The sequence below is a fragment of the Erythrolamprus reginae genome, chromosome 1 (genome assembly GCF_031021105.1).
Source record: "Erythrolamprus reginae isolate rEryReg1 chromosome 1, rEryReg1.hap1, whole genome shotgun sequence".
In the NCBI taxonomy this organism is placed as follows: domain Eukaryota; kingdom Metazoa; phylum Chordata; class Lepidosauria; order Squamata; family Dipsadidae; genus Erythrolamprus; species Erythrolamprus reginae.
The window spans coordinates 87,082,418-87,101,684 of record NC_091950.1 but is presented as its reverse complement, the minus strand read 5'-3'; the positions used below and the strand labels follow the sequence as shown (position 1 = coordinate 87,101,684).

General features: G+C 38.0%; 1 protein-coding gene across 1 annotated transcript in view; it reads left to right on the top strand.

Annotated features, from left to right (window-relative positions):
• The first annotated feature begins 1,703 nt into the window (after positions 1–1,703).
• The window catches only part of ZNF106 (zinc finger protein 106), a 48,150-nt gene continuing 30,586 nt past the window's right edge, over positions 1,704–19,267 (top strand). Inside the window, exons 1-4 of the mRNA XM_070757738.1 lie at positions 1,704–1,864; positions 6,965–7,050; positions 8,746–8,807; positions 15,258–15,452. Of these exons, the coding sequence (XP_070613839.1) occupies positions 6,997–7,050; positions 8,746–8,807; positions 15,258–15,452 (311 nt within the window). The 5' untranslated portion in view covers positions 1,704–1,864; positions 6,965–6,996. The remainder of the gene's footprint in view (positions 1,865–6,964; positions 7,051–8,745; positions 8,808–15,257; positions 15,453–19,267) is intronic.

Below are 19,267 nucleotides of genomic sequence, written 5' to 3'. Positions count from 1 at the left end.
GAAAAATAAATAGATCAATTAAGAAAAGACCACGAACATTGAGTTGGAAGGAGTTGGTAACAGCCTCAAGAAAGGAGATGTGCAATGCAAAAAGAGAAATTTAAAGAATAAAAGGCAATTTAGAAATTTATAACACACAAATTGCATTATCACATCAGACCTGTGATGTGGGGTCTGATTAAGGATAAATTGTATGCTTATAATTTATATTGACTAGTTCCTAATATGATTGGATTGCTTATTTGTACCCAGACTATTATTAAGTGTTGTACCTTATGATTCTTAACAAACTTATATTTTCTTTTATGTACACTGAAAGCATGTGCACTAAGACAAATTCCTTATGTGTCGAATCACACTTAGCCAATACAATTCTATTCTATTCTAATCCCCCCCCTTACCTCCTGTCTTTAATTTCTGTGGCTCATACATTCTTATTTCTGCACTTTGCATAAAGTTACTATGGTAATTGTGAAATGGAATACTGTAATGAGAGGTAGGTATGGAGGTGCCATAATTAATGGGGTCCATGCAGTGGTGGGTTGCTACCGGTACGCCGCGGAACTCCACTCCGGTAATGGCTGCCAGATTGTGCAAGTTGCACAACCACCCCGTGTCGTCTTTGCTGGTCCGGCAGATGGTACCATCTTAAAAAAAAAAAAAGGGCCTTTTTCGCTTCCTGCATAGAAGCAGAATCTTGTGAGAGGATGCTCGTGCGTATGAGATTTTGGTGATTTAAAAAGATCATTTTTTCCAAACTTCCAAAAGCCCTCTCCAAATTTTCAGGTCTAAATTAGCAGAAAAACGATGACATGATTGTAGCAGGTTTTTAATAGTTACCGTGTTATCAGGTACTTTCTAAGACACAGCTCCAGCAATAAAATACAGGGTCTTCTATCTTACAAAGCTGCAATGACATGAAATCTATCAATAAGTAGGAAAACTGCATCCCTGTGATTCGTACTCGTGTTTTGCATTTGCTGTGATGCTGGGTAAAGCAGCATTGTGTGTCTTTTCATGCTACCTAGCCTGGCCTTGGAAATTAAAACATCATGAATCCAAGCAAATATACTACATGGATGGAAAATCAGCAGGAAGTGCCAAAGCTGTACTGCAAGTTACACTGAGAAACTGAATAAACAGGAAAGGCGATGTCAAAGCACTTCCTGCTGGTTGCTAAGATAATTATACACACGTGCCCTTAAACTTAAGGCCACTAGGAGCTGAATTTTTTTTTTAAAGTATTTTTTCGTTTGATTTAACATCACTCAAAGGCAATCTGCTACTGCTGTGCTAGTGTTAAGCCTTTTGAGAACTTGCTGCATATATCCATTTTGTTTGGAAAATCTTCATTTTCACTTCATATTGTCAACTGTTCTTTAGTTTCTAAGCCATGCCTTTTTATTTGAGCCAAGAAGATTGTTTTCCTTACGCAAATCTCATTCAGAAGCACTCAGAATCGAACTGACCAATGGCCCGCTAGCTGTGCAAGCCCAATACAATCCTGCTCTAAAAGGGTAATTCTCTCTCCTCCCCAAAACCCCTACATCTACCAAAATGCATCACGCTCTGCTCTTCTTTAAATCAGGGACACTCTGTGACTCATTTCCTGTTTCTATGGTATTGCAAAACCGGCTTCTCCGAATTGGTAAACTACTTTTCCCAGAATGCATACAAAATAAAGAGGATTTGGTTCTCTGATTGGTTGAATCAAGGCGCTCCCGGCCTGTGGCGGGGGTTCTCTTTTGGGTCGGGCTTTGCAGGTCTCCGGAGGAGGCTGCACCGGCAATGGGCGGGGCTTCGGTGGCCCATCTTGTTGGGTGATGCGCTCGTGCTTCGCGGCTGGATGAGGCGGATACAATCTGTGAGTACCGCGAAGCGGGCTGTTGCTGCTTAGCCCTTCAAAAACTATGAGGCGGAAGCTGTGCTTTAAAGTCCCGGACTCGAGGATTTGCTAATGTTGGTAGCGCTTGTAATGGGGGCTGAAGCTTTTATTTTTCTTGGAGTCGGCTGGAAAGTAGTTAAACAATCTTGAGGATCAGTTGATAGGGAACCAACTTCAGACGTTTGCAAAGCAGCCGAGGACCTATTACTGTAGCACAACGAATCCCCGTTTGTTATAAGAAGTGAACATTCGTTGTTTTTAAATCAAAAACTTAGAGGAAAACACAGGAGCCGTATATAAACTTCGGAAGTGTTGCAAAACTTAGTTTTCTTCCTAAGCTATGATAAATGCACAAATGGCAGCATCCAATAAATAAGAGCACGATAAAGCTTTATATTTGCAATTGCATAAAACAACTGTGGTAAAAGAGTCTTTATGTAACCTGTTCACTAGTTGCCAAGTACTGTAGCCAATTCAGCTATCAAAAATTCAAAAAATTAATAGAGGAAAATGACTAAAGAAACAGTTTTTAATTGTCTTAAAAGGGAAAGCAATAAATAGAGAATTTCCTTTTATTCTCAGTTGACAAAGCAGCACAAATACGGAAATAGTGGTTTATTTTGCTGGTTCATACTTCAGAAGACTAAATGTAATTTGGAAACCTTTCAGACTCCCATATAGCCTATGTAGACATATATACAGAGATAAAAATTAGCCAATTTGAGTTTTAATTTTGTACTGTGTGGATTCCGGCTGTGAGTTTAGTTTACCATTCAAGGTAACTGCAAATTCAGAAAATTTTGTGAATTGAGTCAGTAAAAGGGAAGTGAATTTGCATAAGTGAATTGTTATGGAATGTGTGGAAATATAATATGTAATAATAGTTGTCAGTGTAGCTTATTTCTGCTTCTTTTCAAAAATTTTACAATCACAAAAGATGATATATTGAGCTACTGTGGATATTCCAACGGCATTTAAAAGTTGCTTGTATATTCAAATAGAGCTGTATAAATTTTAAATAAGATTCTCATTACTTTATAATTTCATTTGAAATTTATACTTTTTTGAAAAGTACTACATGTACTTTTAGTACACGTGTACACTTTAGTATCTTTTGATAATTATGCGTGATTATTTAATCTAGATACATAGAAGATTGATGGCAGAAAAAGACCTCATGGTCCATCTAGTCTGCCCTTGCACTATTTCCGCTGTACAATCTTCACTGTAACTATAGGTATGCATTACTGTTTACAAAACCCAGTACAGTGGTACCTCTACTTATGAACTTAATTCGTTCCATGACCAGGTTCTTAAGTAGAAAAGTTTGTAAGAAGAAGCATTTTTCCCCATAGGAATCAATGTAAAAGCAAATAATGTGTGCGATTGGGGAAACCCCAGGGAGGGTGGAGGCCCTGTTTTCTCCCAGGAGATTCCTAGAGAGGCCCCATGGAGGCTTATCCCTGCCTTTTCCAGTTACAGTTTCTGAGGCTGGGGTTTGTAAGTGGAAAATGGTTCTTGAGAAGAGGCAAAAAAATCTTGAACACCTGCTTCTTATCTAGAAAAGTTCGTAAGTAGAGACATTCTTAGGTAGAGGTACCACTGTACAGGTAATCCTAGATTTACAACTATTTGTTTAGTGACTATTCAAAGTTATAACAGCACTGAAAAAAGGGACTTATGACCGTTTTTACACTTATGATTGCAACATCTGAATGGTCATGTGTTCAAAATTCAGACATTCGGCAATTAACTCCTATTTATGACAGTTGCAGTGTCCTGTCCTGGGGTCACCTTATGAAAAGTGAAGTCAACAGGAAGCCATATTTATTCATGTAACAACTGTCTTATTAATTTAGCAGCTGCATTTATTCACTCACAACAGCTGTCTTGCTGGGACAAAACTCACAACAGGTGTCTTTCTTTACAACATAAATTTTGGGTGCAATTATGGTTGTAAGTAAAAGACTACTTTTATGGTAAATACATAAAGAAAATATTTTAAATTCCATTATCTTTATGGTCAATGTTCCAAGGTGTGCTAAGACAAAAGGTTAATGAGTATGTATCCATCAATGCATAATGTATTTATTATAAATGTTAGACTTACCATGTTGTTTGACTCCCAAACAGTTATTGTACTGTCTGGATTCAGTAAGTCTCAGTTTTTAAATGTAGTATGTGATATGCTAAAATGTGGCACTCCTACTGTGCTGAGCTTTTTGGCTAAATGTGCTGATACCACTGTCCTGCAGCTTTCAGATATTTTCTTCTTTTGGAATACCTTCTTTGCTTGGTTATTCAAGAAGATGGAATATCCCATGCTCCAAATATAGGTACTGTGGGCAGGGTTTTGTAGGTTGTCAGCACTTTTGCATTCTGAAAAAAACATTATATGAGAAGATGCCTTGTAGTCTTTGGAGAAGGGCGGCATACAAATCTAATAAATTATTATTATTATTATTATTATTATTATTATTATTATTATATTGTATGCATGCATGCATGTATGTATGTATGTATGTATGTATGTATGTATGTATGTGTGTATGTATGCCCGTGAAGACACTATTGGAAAAACTGGAATTAAACCATTTTGTAAATCCTCTCCTTTATTAAACTTACAAAGGTGATTGTTCCTACTTCATCAATTATCAAATGTACATGAAATATGAATATTATGAGCATTTGAAATATGTTATGATTCTTCATGTTCTGGAAAGGCTTTTTTTTCTGAAAGTATATCAGAAATCATTAAATTCTCTTTACAGGCAATAATTTAGGCATAAGGTACAGAGTGTATGACCCATCAATTGTTTTTGAAATACAACTCCCAGGATTTATCATCATTATAGCCTTGCTCTTTGGGTCTGCTGAGAGTTGTGTTTTAGGAAGTCTCACTTCTGTGTTTAGGCAAATGATGCTCATGATTTATTGCTTTTTTGTCTCAGGCTTGCAGAATAATTAACCAGGACCACATCATGCAATGATACTACAGCTAGACTAGTTCTGGAATAAAAAATATAATTGGTTTTGAACTTGTGCTTTCAAAGTCATTAGTTATTTATATTTTATTTAGCTGTAGCTGTTTTGTAATTCAAGCATTAAACATATATCATTTTTCATCTTTTTTTGTCCATTCAAAAGGATATGACAATGGCTTGTGTTTAGATGGTAAAATCTGTCCCAAAACACCATGATACCCCACCAAAATTAGACAGTTGTGAAATATACAAATTTAAGCATATGTGTCTTATAGCATATAAGAGCTATACAGGGAGTGATTCTAGATCATCCCAGATTTGTTGAGAGTTGAGTGACATACAAATTTAATAAATTATTATATTTGCTTCTAATGCATTTGCTGACTGGGCTCAATATTTTTTTTCCTTTTATTCTTAGGAAATAGACCATCTGCCATTTTTCCTTCTTTGATGTCTTTCTCTTTTCAATTATTTTTTGCTCTACTTGTAGCCTAGATGGCTCAGGGTCTATTGTGGTCGATATCTCCTGCGCCTTCCTGATATAAGTAGTCAAGCTATAAGAACTATACGATAATTTGAAAGGTGCCTGGTAGATTCACAGTGGTATCACTAATAGAACAAATTATGTTAGAGCGCCTAAGGGGATAAAAAAGGAATTATTTGAACTACTGAGATCTCTTTCTTCCTTTGCCCTTTTCTGATATTTTTGTCCATACAGAAATTTTAAAAAACCATAAACTTTCCAATAAATAATTTGATGATGATTCTATGAAGTCCATGTCATTACCATATATCCTTTAATGTGTGTGTTAAATTAACATTGCTTCCCTTCCATAAAGAGAAGGACAAGTGGATGTCTCTGATGACATTATGGTGTTCTTATGTTACACATTATAGAGCTGCACTTTATTTATTTTCCCTGTTGCAGGGTGAAGGAGCAAGAAACCTTGAGAACCTTAATTTTAGAGTGCCAGCCAAGCAATCCCTTTGCAGAGGAAGAAAATAAGCTCTTGCTTTTTCATAGTGAGAGCCAATAGCAGTTGAATTCGGATAGTATTTTTAGCCCTCTCCTACAAGTGGCTGAAGTTGATTGGGCAGCTAATGGAACCCTTAAGCTCTTCTTGCAGTCAGGCATAGTTAAATATTTTTACAGTCAGGCATACTTAAATACACTTGTATTTCTAATTAGCCAAAGCAGATGTAATTTTAGATCTGCTTGGTAAACGTCACTTCTAATTAGCCTGCCAACTGATGAAATAAGATAAGCCTACTCTACTGCCCTTGTTATCTCTTGTAAGCATTTTACTTCCCCACTTGAAGAAGTAATTTCTAAATGAATTCCAGAAATGCTGAAGCAATTTTGAACAACATATGAAGAACATTAATTCATTAACTACAAAGCAATGCTGATATAGACAATTAAAAAAATATATAAGATTGTGCAACCCAAGAAAACATCATTATTCCATATCAATCTTTTCTACTTTTAAGCTTTAAAAAGGTTAATGTTCTTACACTAATATTTTAGTACTTACCCTGTTTCCCCCCAAATAAGGCATCCCCTGATAATAAGCCCAATTGGGCTTTTGAATGCATGGCAATAAGACCAAGTGCTTATTTCAGGGTTCAAAAAAAATATAAGACACCAGGGTGTTATTTTGGGGAAACACGGTAGACACTTATAGAGTTTCTATGATCAGCTGAATAGCATTAAACCCACCAATTTTTCCTGAATTTCTTTTTATTTAGGATAAAAATACAATTAGCAGGTGACATTTTAAAAATGTCATTAAATGACATCATCCTTATAGGAAGGAAGTTACTGCTAATTTTATTTACTATGTTTGTGTTATTGTTCTAATGAAATCCACATGGCTCTGAATCTTGAAATGGAGAGTATACAAACAAGGCTGCTGTGAAAAACAGATCTTAATCAAGGTAGTGTCTGTGTCTTCCTTTAGACATAATCAGGTGAATAAGAAAGTAGAAATAAAATGTTTATTTAATTGAATAGTTCTCCTTTTAAAAGTGATATTTTGGAAAATTATAAGGCTGGCAAAGAGTTAATTACCATAATCTATTTTCTTTTTTGTAGGGATAGGGTAAGATCTTTTTGAAGAATTCACTATGGTCCGAGAACGAAAATGTATATTGTGTCATATCGTGTACAGCTCAAAAAAGGTAAAATAAAATTTTAGCACCATTCCAAGAAACTTTCATTTTATTTCTGGCTTAGAAAATATAAAGCTTACTTTGCCTGAGTATTCAATTATCTTTTAAGTTCACAACAATAAACACCAATAATCAGTGCAGCCATACAAGAAGATAGAGGTTTTTATTTTTGCAAATACTTAATACTTGAATCTTGTTTGTTTGGATAATGCTTGCAGCTGCCTTCCAAAATTAGGAAGAGGCTTCTATTAATTAATATACTCACCTGCTGTATTATAAATAGATTTCACCTTTTTTGTCACAGTAAAATAGAGTTGGGTGGCGATTCTTGGGTAGTTTTCGGAAGCTTTTAAAAGTTGTCTACCACTGGAGTATCCTATTATGTATTTCTGCTCTAGAAAACTCAAAATAGAATTAGTGCCTTGATGCAAAGAAAGAAACAAATGGCTCTTGATGCAATGCACATTATAACTTGCATGTAATTTAGACTTTGTAGCTTCCTACCAGGCATAATTCCTACCAGATGTAATAAAAATAGACAGTTTGGTCTAATGGTTAAGGGTACCATGCTAGAAAGCCAGAGACCATCATACTCCTTCAGCCCTATTCACCTCAGAGGGTGGCTGTTGTGTGTATGGGGGAAATGTCTGTTGGATATGTTTGCCAGTATGAGTTACCATATTTTTTAGACTATAAGACGCACTGATGTAAGGGGAAAAGGTTTTGTCGTCCCCGGCCCCCAGGAGCACTCTGCAAGTCTTCCAAACCCTCTGCGTGCTCCGTTTTTTGCAAAAATGGGCCAATTTTCACCAAAAATGAGGCATGTAGAGAGTTTGGGAAGCCTGCAGAGTGTTCCTGGGGGAAGGCAAAAACAGCTCATCTTTCACCCATTTATTGCAAAAATAGGGTGAGCAGAGGGCTTGGGAGGCCTGCAGAGTGCTCCTGGGGGCTGGAGGAAGACAAAAACACCCCTATTTTTGCAAAAAGAATGGCTCACTTTTTACCCTTTTTTCCCAAATGGGGCATTTTTGCTTTTTTCCAGCCCCCAGGAGCACTCTGCAGGCCTTCCCAAGTTCTCTGTGCACCCAATTTTTGTGAAAAATGGGGTGGGGCTTCTGGAGGCAAAAAATGGCTGTATTCGGTGTATAAAACGTACTGCCATTTCCAACCTCTTTTAGTGGGGAAAAGGTGTGTCTTATACTCCAAAAAATATGGCTCTCAATGGCAGCAAGTTAGAATGGTTTTCAGTTAGGAAGCCATCTGGCTACTTAGTTTTGGATGGATGTGTCCTCTCCATTTATTTATTCAAAATTATTAGCCAAACTGATTTTTAACTTGAGGGTCCTTCACCCACAGAGTCAAAGAGCAGGTGAACTAGGAGAGAGCTTTGCACAATATCTGGTATCCAGTTATGACTTTTCCTGAAGTGGAATTCATAGGTTGACTAAATGTAACTTAATTGCTTATGAATATGCAGGTGAGATGTGTCCATGTCCCTGTGGACACCCTATGTCTAAGAATGAACATAATTATGTACTAAATATTAGAATCACATAACAATAATTGTTTCACTTTGTTGTGAGCCGCCCCAAGTCTGCGGAGAGGGGCGGCATACAAATCTAAATAATAATAATTTTAAAAAAAATGTATACATAAATAGTTTCTTTCCTATTTATTTATGGCTTCTTACTTTCATTTTTTCAGGAGATGGATGAGCACATGAGAAGTATGCTTCATCATCGGGAACTTGAAAATCTCAAGGGGAGGTATGACTTTGACAATGATAATTTCATCTTCACTTTAGTACAACACAACTCTTGTGTGAATCATTTTTTTTAAATTATAATACCTGTGCAATTGAAAAGTATTTACATTTTAAAAATCCTGTATGGCATAGTGTTTAAAGTTCCTGTAATTAAGTGTGACTGATATGGCGAGAAGATTGTGAGAAGTTGTGAGGAAGGTGAGAAAGAAATAGGATGAGCCGGGGTGGCGCAGCAGGTAGAGTGCTGTACTGTAGGCCACTGAAGCTGACTGTAGATCTGAAGGTCAGCGGTTCAAATCTCATCACCGGCTCAAGGTTGACTCAGCCTTCCATCCTTCCGAGGTGGGTAAAATGAGGACCCGGATTGTGGTGGCAATAGCTTAGCTCTGTTAAAAAGTGCTATTGCTAACATGTTGTAAGCCGCCCTGAGTCTAAGGAGAAGGGCAGCATAAAAATCGAATAAATAAATAAATGAATTCTAGACATAAATATTCAATAGATGGGATAGAAAGGTATTCTTTAAGATAGCAATTCAGTCTGAATTTAAAACACCCAGGAAGAAGATACTGAAATTCAAAAAGATTCCATCTTAATTAACTCATGAATAAAAGTAGGCTGGAGTCCTGCAGTGTCTGAATGCCACAATACTCAGTTTCATATTGTCAAATGGTTTCCTTGGGCCTGTCAGGTGAGTTAAAATTCAACTTCTAAAATTGCTGGATAGAAATTCTGGAACAGTAACCCAAAACATCTGGAGTACTTCAAGTTGGAAGCAGAAACAATATAAAAACTGAGTGTGCTGGCTATAGAATTCTGGGAGTTGAACTCCACTTATTGTAAAGTTTTCAAGGTTGAAAAACCCTGCATAAAGCCATAATATGTACCCTGAGCATGAATTCATCAGTATTGGTTGTAGGAGTGAGCATATCAGCTTAATAACAACCCAAAAAAATTGTAGCTTATAAAGTTGTTAAAATTCTGTCAGTTCAGAACATAAAGTTAGCCTTCTCCTATATTTTTTGTAAAGTGTGTTCAACAATTTAGTGCCTTCTGAATATAAGCATTCTGGTGTGAATTTAGGGAGGAGTTGTCCCAATACAGTGGTACCTATACTTACGAACTTAATTTGTTCCGTGACCAAGTTCTTAAGTAGAAATGTTTTTAAGGGGAAGCAATTTTTCCCATAGGAATTAATGTAAAAGCAAATAATGCATGCGATTGTGGAAACCCCAGGGAGAGTGGAGGCCCTGTTTCCTCCCAGGAGATTCCTAGAGAGGCCCCATGGAGGCTTCTCCCCGCCTTTCCCAGCCCTGTTTCCTCCCAGGAGATTCCTTGAGAGGCCCCATGGAGGCTTCTCCCCATCGTTTCCGTCCCTGTTTCTTCCCAGGAGATTCCTAGAGAGGCCCCACAGAGGCTTCTCCCCGCCTTTTCTGGTCCTGTTTCCTCCCAGGAGATTCCCAGAGAGGCCCCCACAGAGACTTCTCCCCACCTTTTCCAGTCCTGTTTCCTCCCAGGAGATTCCCAGAGAGGTCCCACAGAGACTTCTCCCTGTCTTTTCCATCCCTGTTTCCTCCCAGGAGATTCCTAGAGAGGCCCCATGGAGGCTTCTCCCTGCCTTTTCCGGTTACAGTTTCGGAGGCTCAGGTTTGTAAGTAGAAAATGTTTCTTGAGAATCGGAAAAGAAAAACCTTGAACACCCGGTTTTTATTTAGAAAAGTTCGTAAGTAGAGGTGTTCTTAGGTAGAGGTACCACTGTATATGGGAAATACAGTTTCTGAGAAACAAACAAACAAACAAGTTAAAGTAGTCATCTAATAATCACCTCTCCTTTAATCTGTTAATCTTGAAATTAAATCTTACAACCAATTGACCTTGTTCTTGGAAATAAGGATCCATCTGTTGCCTGGCTGAACAGCTGAAGGGTTAGGGCTCTGATAGCAGAGTGTCATCAACATTAACTTTAGCTGTGTAACTTGAGCTAGCAATTCCAGCTAATTTTTAATTAAAATGATAATTTTAAACAACTTGTTCTTATAATTGTGTTTTAAATTGCTTATGTGCCATCAAGGTAACATCAGTTCTTTCCAGGTACTTTGGTTGATAGGTTTTATGTCCCATCTGTCCAATCTAAACAGCTATATCAGGAAGGGTCTTAATTTAGCGTTGCATTTAGGTTTCCCATCTTCTGTGACTGTTCTATTCTGTTTAATGTTCAGATTTGGGAAGGTATGAATATGACCCATTTATATCAATGGGTAGAGTACATTGGATATGCCAACTTTTTAGAGTTTAAAGAGGACTCTCCATCTAAATCCAGAAGCAGTTTGGTCCTTACTAAGTTACTTGGATATCTGTGATACAACAGTAACAATCCATTATGGCACAATCCATAGGAAAAATCTATTAAACATTAAGAGGAATTATGTAGATTAAATAAAATTTGTTTTTGTTGTCAATACATTGATAGTGTTATTTGCAATTTGTAAACTGCCAATCTGTTGATAGTGTTAGCAAAAATTAAACTTTTTTTCCATAGTTCATACAGTGCTTGCAGCTGAATATTAAATGTGAAATTTGGGAAGATTTGTGTTGTTAGATTTCTAGACCACAAAATACATATCATCATTTTGCTTGGTCTCTGTTTTGCCTAAAGATAATTGAAATGTTGTGAATTTAAAAATCTTAAATGCACATTTGAAACCAGTAACACTTCTGAGTTCATTGTAATTTTGGCTGGGACCAAGATGTATTCGGTGCATGGATACATCTAGCCCTTTTTTTGCTATAAATTTTAGACAATTTACATATAGCCACTCATCTTAAAATACACTTGCAAAGCAAGCAGTATATAATGGATCCCCCTAACATCCAGCTCTAATGCCTAGTGGGGAAAACAGATCTTCATAGCCTTCTGGAAAGCCAAGAAGGTCAGGACCCCCTCTCAGGAGGAAAACTTTGGGGCAAGCAATAGAAAGGACGATATTGTTTAAAACAGGGGTTCCCAAACCCTGAACTGTGGACTGGTACCAGTCTACGGCTTGTTAGGAACTGCACCATGCAAGTAAGTAAAGTTTCATGTGAACAAAGCTTAATGCACAAGATCTAGGTCAGTGATGGGGAACCAATGGTTTGGGTGCCACAGTGGCGCGTGGAGCCCTATCTGCAGGCATGCGAGGTGTTGTTGTTGTTGTTGTTATTATTATTATTATTATTATTATTATTATTATTATTATTATTATTTATTAGATTTGTATGCCGCCCCTCTCCGTAGACTCGGGGCGGCTCACAACGCAATAAAATAGTTCATAACAAATCTAATAATTTACAATTTAAAATATTTTAAAAACCCCATTATTAAACAGACATACGTACAAACATACCATACATAAATTGTTTAGGCCCGTGGGAGATATCTCAGTTCCCCCATGCCTGACGACAAAGGTGGGTTTTGAGGAGTTTACGAAAGGCAAGGAGGGTGGGGGCAGTTCTAATCTCTGGGGGGACCTGGTTCCAGAGAGTCTGGGCCGCCACAGAGAAGGCTCTTCCCCTGGGGCCCGCCAAACGACATTGTTTAGTTGACAGGACCTAATCGGTTGCTGGGATTCGTGCAGCAGAAGGCGGTCTCGGAGATATTCTGGTCCGATGCCATGAAGGGCTTTATAGGTCATAACCAACACTTTGAATTGTGACCGGAAATTGATCGGCAACCAATGCAGACTGTGGAGTGTTGGTGTAACATGGGCATACCTTGGGAAGCCCATGACTGCTCTCACAGTTGCCTTAGCTCAGTTCCAATGTGCATGTGTGTACCAGCCAGCTGATTTTTGGCTCACACAAAGGCTCTGGGAGGGCGTTTTTGGCTTCCAGAGAGCCTCCGTGGGGATGGTGAGGGTGTTTTTACCATCCCCGGGTTCCAGGGAAGCTTTTGGAGCCTGGGGAGGGCGAAGCAAGAGCCTATTGGGCCCACCAGAAGTTGGGAAACAGACCATTTCCGACCTCCAGAGGGCCTCTGGGAGACGAGAGAAGCTGCTTTCACCCTCCCCAGGCATTGAATTATGGGTGTGGGCATTCGCATATGCGCGATAGCGCGCACCCCTTCTCTTTTGGCACCCAAGGAAAAAAAGGCTCGCCATCACTGATCTAGGTAACGCACAAAACCACTCTTGCCAGCCTCCCTGAAAAAATTGTTTTCCATGGTCTGTCCCTGGTGCCCATTAATAAGACTGGGATGAACTCAAGAAAAGTAAGTGTTCATTTATATAGAATTAGCAGAATATACAGAATTGCATTTTAAAGCTTTTTTAAAAATGAAGAGGATGATGCTTTATTTAGCAATCAGCTGATCTCTCAGTGAAGCATGTAGTCTCATGTCTTGTGGGTGGGTGAAGGATTTTTCTCCCCTTGGCTTGTCTTTCACACTTTCCAAATTACAGAGGTGGAAGAAGATTCCTCAGCCTGTATTTCCTTTAAGAGAAATTCTTTACAGAATAGCAAAGATGATTCTAGCCCAGGAAATGGGGGCTTCTATCACACCACTAAAGAATGTTCTGGCCAGATGGTTTTGCAGCTGTGTTGTGCCCACATAATAACTTATTGATGGCATAAAACTTTAAAGCGAAACACAGTATTCTAAGTATGCTTGCTGTCCCTTTATTAAACCTTAATAAAAGCTTAGTACAGTGGTTCACATACTTAATTGTGGAACGAGTAGGAATGCAGTCTGGCATATTATTGGTCTCTGAACTTCTTTTCCTTCTTCCAAAAAAAAAAAAGGTTTTATTTAAGCTTGTGGTTTTTGGAATTCTGAAAATTTCACTTTTACTCTTTTCCATTTGGAAATGGAAAGAAGATTTCAGAGCTCCAATTCACATTGCAGTAAGCCATCACTTTTCCCCCAAAGATTGTTTATTTATTTTATTTATTTTATTTATTTATTTATTCAATTTTTATGCCGCCCTTCTCCTTAGACTCAGGGCGGCTTACAACATGTTAGCAATAGCACTTTTTTAACAGAGCTAGGCTATTGCCCCCACAATCCGGGTCCTCATTTTATCCACCTCGGAAGGATGGAAGGCTGAGTCAACCTTGAGCCGGTGATGAGATTTGAACCGCTGATCTGCAGATCTACAAGTCAGCTTCAGTGGCCTGCAGTACAGCACTCTACTTGCTGCGCCACCCCAGCTCATTTTGTACTACTCTTCTGCCTATTATATATCATATATGAAGTATATGGAATTGTAGACTGTCGATATGTAAAACTGTTGCAGGTCATAGTCACAAAAGGCACTAATTTTGCTATTCAGTTTCTTCTGTTGTTATTTTTGGGGAATAGATTTTCAGGCCTTTAGTGTTTATTTCATGAGTTTCTGTGATGGCTTGGCTCCACTTGCCAAGTGAAGGATAGTAATTTTGGCATTTTCATAGGAGATCACAAAATCACACAAATTTTGAGAAAATTGCAACCTTAATAAAAGAAAAGGTTGAATTTTAATAAGTTAAAATTAGTACTATTTGTTGGAGGTCAGGGGAAAGGGAAGGTATTCTCTTCTCTTTCTGCTCAAGATCCCCATGGACAATTAGTGGGCCACTGTGTGACGCAGAATGCTGGACTCGATGGGCTTTGGCCTGATTCAGCATGGCTCTTCTGATGTTCTTATATTCTAAGTTACAGGGGTTTCTTGCCCTATTTTGGCAGTGACAACTATCCTCTCTTCAAAACATTTAAAGACTTTCAAGGTTGTTTCTTTCCCTGGAGGCTTCCAAGGCGAGAAACTAAATATGTAAGGTTTTTATTTCTTGGCCACTTGTCTGACAGCTGTCTGTTCCCTCCAGCTGAAATAATTTTGTGCCTTTAGCCTAATCCTTGCAAAGTAGAGAATGGACAACTTGCATTTTCTGAAACCAAATAAAGTACAGTGAATTGGAGACTCCCTTACAGTCTTCAAATTCCAGGCCACTGTGCCAGTTGTCCCGGATCAGATTTCACTGTGTTAAGATTGGCTGCTGAGGTTTTTTGTCCCCTCCTCTGCTGAAACAGAGCTTAATTCTAGACTCCGACACTGGTTCTTCCCCAGTGCAGCTGGCACCATGGAGGTGCTTTAGAGCAGCTTCAGCTCGCTCTGCAAGCCCCCCTGCTCCGCTATGTTTCCTTCCACAAGATTTTGAGTACAGCAATTCAAGAAGAATCTTAGATGACCCTTTCTTATTACCAAGCTTGTTACCTCTTGATTGTTGGAAAAAATATATCTGAAATCCACCAAGAAATAGCCAAGTGAATTCAAAAGAAAAAAGCTTAGAAAGCAACAGGTTTATTTTTATTTTTTAAACTTCAGCCTAAATTTACCAGCTCTTGTGTCTCATTGACTCGAATTAAGGAAACTGAATTAAGATCAGCATCACTTGCCATGCCTGTGGGAAGAATTGAGTGCCCCCCTTCTCCTTCTTTCCCCAGGGACAGCAACCATGAGTGCCAAGTGTGCAGGGTGACCGTGGTGGGCTTGTCAGCATATGCCAAGCACATCTCCAGCCAGTTGCACAAAGACGGCGTGGAAGCCCACGGTGCCGAGGAAGAGAAAGAAAAGACTGACGAAGAATACTTCGACAAGGAACTCCTCCAACTGATACAGCAAAGAAATGAACAGAACCGGTGAGTCTTTTCACATTTCATTCATTTGTACTTGATGAAGTTCTTTACTGGTTCTTTGAACAAAAGAAAATGCTTTTGAAAGTGCAGGGGGTGCCTTTTCTGCAGCCTCCAGTTGCGTGTAGCTGGGAGAATTCCAACTACTGACTAATTGGCTATTTTAAGTCTATGATTTAAAAGTGTTTTGACTTTGAATAATACTTTCTGGATGAACAATTAAACTTGACTGCTATTGATACAGCTTTCTCTTCATGAAATAGCTGCGGATTTATTTTTTGCCGCTTACATTTAAACATACCTAATATGGATATTAAGAATCTTCTATAAATATACTCTCCTGTCATGCCTGTTGCATTTTTTTGTTCAGGCCACAGTAACTAATTCTGCCACATTTATAACCTATTTTTTTATTCTATCATGCAAAATAAATCAAGAAGGAAAAGGGGGGACATGATCGAAACATTTAAATATGTTAAAGGGTTAAATAAGGTTCAGGAGGGAAGTGTTTTTAATAGCAAAGTGAACACAAGAACAAGGGGACACAATCTGAAGTTAGTTGGGGGAAAGATCAAAAGCAACATGAGAAAATATTATTTTACTGAAAGAGTAATAGATCCTTGGAACAAACTTCCAGCAGATGTGGTTGGTAAATCCACAGTAACTGAATTTAAACATGCCTGGGATAAACATAGATCCATTGTAAGATAAAATAGTATAAGGGCAGACTAGATGGACCATGAGGTCTTTTTCTGCCGTCAGTCTTCTATGTTTCTAAATGTGGTGGCTTCGCCCTTAGTTTTTATGTACATGCAAAACCCAGAACGAAGAAACTGAACAGTTCGTGTGTGTGTGTGTGTGTGTGTAACATTTTTGCTGATAATAAAAAGCAATAGAGACTAGTAAAGATATATTTCAAGCTATTTTGCTCTCATCAGCTAGCCATATCCTTACCGGGATTGGAGTTAAATTCATCAGATGTTTCAAGCTGTAAATGCATTTCTAATCAATCTCTTTCGTTCTAGCATGTGGGTAGGGTTTTTTTTTTCCTTTTAGGATTCTCTGTAAAAGAATGTACTGTATCCTATTTCAATCTTTGAAATAGAAGAGCAGGGCAACCCATTCAGAGTGATGGTTCAGTGGCAGCAAGCCAGTGAGTGAGCATTGCTTGGTGAAAGGTTGAGGCAGATATGTATTCCCCTGTGTCTGGTGCAGCTGCTTTGCAGGCTTTCCCAGATTGTATGCGCATGAAAGTACAAGCACTGGATTCCATTGGGATTGGTATTTAAGCAAAGACTAGGAAGGGTCTCAAAATTGCCAAACATTCAGGACAATGTGATTGTTTTCAGTACTTTACTTTTGACGCTGCCAGGGAAAAAAAATCCTTTCAGACAATTTGCAAAAATAGATTCATGCCTTTTGTTTGACTGCTTTTTAGTAATGTACAATTTAAAGATTGTGTATTTACTTTATGTTTAAGTTGTAGATGTATAGTCTTCTGTACGGTAGAAAACCTTTGTTGATGTGGTCACCAATTCTGTCCATTCTCCCCTACTTCAAAGTGTGATACTTCCCTCCTCCTCCTTGGTTGGATAAATAAGTCTATGAAAGTGAAGAAATCCATTGTGTATCTGACTAAGTGACTTTCAGCATTAGTGACTTTCAGCATTAGTGACTTTCAGCATTAGTGACTTTCAGCATTAGTGACTTTCAGCATTAGTGACTTTCAGCATTAGCATTAGTGACAATTATTTTAAAACTTTACTAAAGCTTTCCCCTTTTCAGTCATGATCAACTCAAAAGGGCTATCAATATTATTCATTTATATTATTTATATAGCTACCCTCTCAAATTGCCTTGGGGAAAAGCTCTGCACCTCCACTAAGATCTGACAGGGTCTCAACTTCTAAGAAATTCTAACAGAAAAGGTGCCTTTTCTGTTGCTATGCTTGTCCCCCAAAGATATGGATAATACTAATGCTGTTCATTGAATCAGGAGGATTTGGGCTCCTGCCAGTTGTAATTGTCTGTCTCTTGAATAACCTTGGTGGAGATTTTTGAACATGTTATATTTTATTCTAGAATCCAAAGTAATAAAACTAGGTGGATTCAATTAAATGTACCAGGATTATCCTGGTAGAATTAAATATAGGAAATGAGAAAAGAAGTAACTTAGCATTACATGATTGGGCTATGGGTTTTTTGACCTTTGATCTAGTGATCTCCTTGAAATCTTGATGATCCACAGTTAATTGATTCCTATTTATGGAATTGCTAAGGAGTCTTCTTGAAGTTAAAAAAGGATATGGAACTCAAAACCTTCAGCATGCCCATGAACAGAAGTTGTTAGATGCCATAGTGCAGAGGTCTTCAGACTTGGCAACTTTAAGACCTGTGGACTTCAATTCCCAGAATTCTCCAGCCAGCATAGGAATTCTGGGAATTGAAGTCCACAAATCTTAAAATTGCCAAGTTTGGGGACTCCTGCTATAGTGTGAAATTTTCTTTTTCTTACATCTCCAGTTGGCTATAGAGAAAGAGAGAAAATTACATTGATTTTTTAAAAGCAGTGTAATGTTTTCCTGCCATTTTCCTTCATTTGAAATAGCTCAAAGTGAAGCTGATTCTGTTCTAACCAAGAACAGTATTACATAGTCGTAGATATATTATAAAACTTTCTGGAGGAACCCTGGTCCTGGGACAACCCGTGATTTATGCAATAACCATAGCATCAGTTGGAAGCTAAGGAAAGCTATAACTGTGCACTGCTGTTCTTGCATTCTAGAACTGAATTGGTTTCATTTTGAGTTATTTCAGACCTTAAGTACTTTTGCATAGTTTATTTATTTATTTATTTATTTTATTTATTAGATTTGTATGCCGCCCCTCTCCGTAGACTCGGGGCGGCTCACAGCAATAGTAAAAACAATGTACAACAAATCTAATATTTAAAATATCTAAAAACCTCTTATTTAAAAAGCAAGACATACACACAAACATACCATGCATAAACTATATAGGCCTGGGGGAGATGTCTCAATTCTCCCTTGCCTGATGGCAGAGGTGGGTTTTGAGGAGTTTACAAAAGACGAGGAGGGTGGGGACAGTCCTAATCTCCGGGGGGAGCTGGTTCCAGAGGGTCGGGGCCGCCACAGAGAAGGCTCTTCCCTGGGTCCCGCCAGATGACAGATGGAATTGTCCTTGGGAGGCAAAACCCACAGCCACTCCATCTTATCAGGGTTGAGTTTGAGTCTGTTGACACCCATCCAGACCCCAACTGCCTCCAGGCACCGGCACATCACTTCCACTGCTTCGTTGACTGGACATTAAGTAGTTCATTAAGTAGTTATTGTGTGCTTCAAGAATCGTTTTCAGTTAACCCAATGTGTTAGAAGTGGAAAATAAAGGAAGTATCTCCCCTAAAGATTCATTATATCTCTTTTTCTGAGTTGTTTCTTTGAGTTTTTCACTAAGGAAATAATTTTCATAATATATTATTTGATATGCTGTGGTAAAAATAATAATAGTAGTAAAGGGTGATATGTATATATGGAGTGTTGCTTTAAATGTTTGTCCCATTTGAAAGTGAAAGGTAATTTCAAGTTCACTTTCATTTGAACTTTGATCTTTACTTCCTTAGAAGAAGCTGTTTTTTGACAATATTGATTAAAGAAACTTAACAAAAATGTAGAATTGGATTAAAAACATAGAATTGGATTTAAGCCAGGATTTGATAGTTTTAATTTTTTGTTATTTTGATTATTAAATCATTAGATGTAAATATCTGTATCTTTGATCATTAAATGTAAATGTTTATGTCT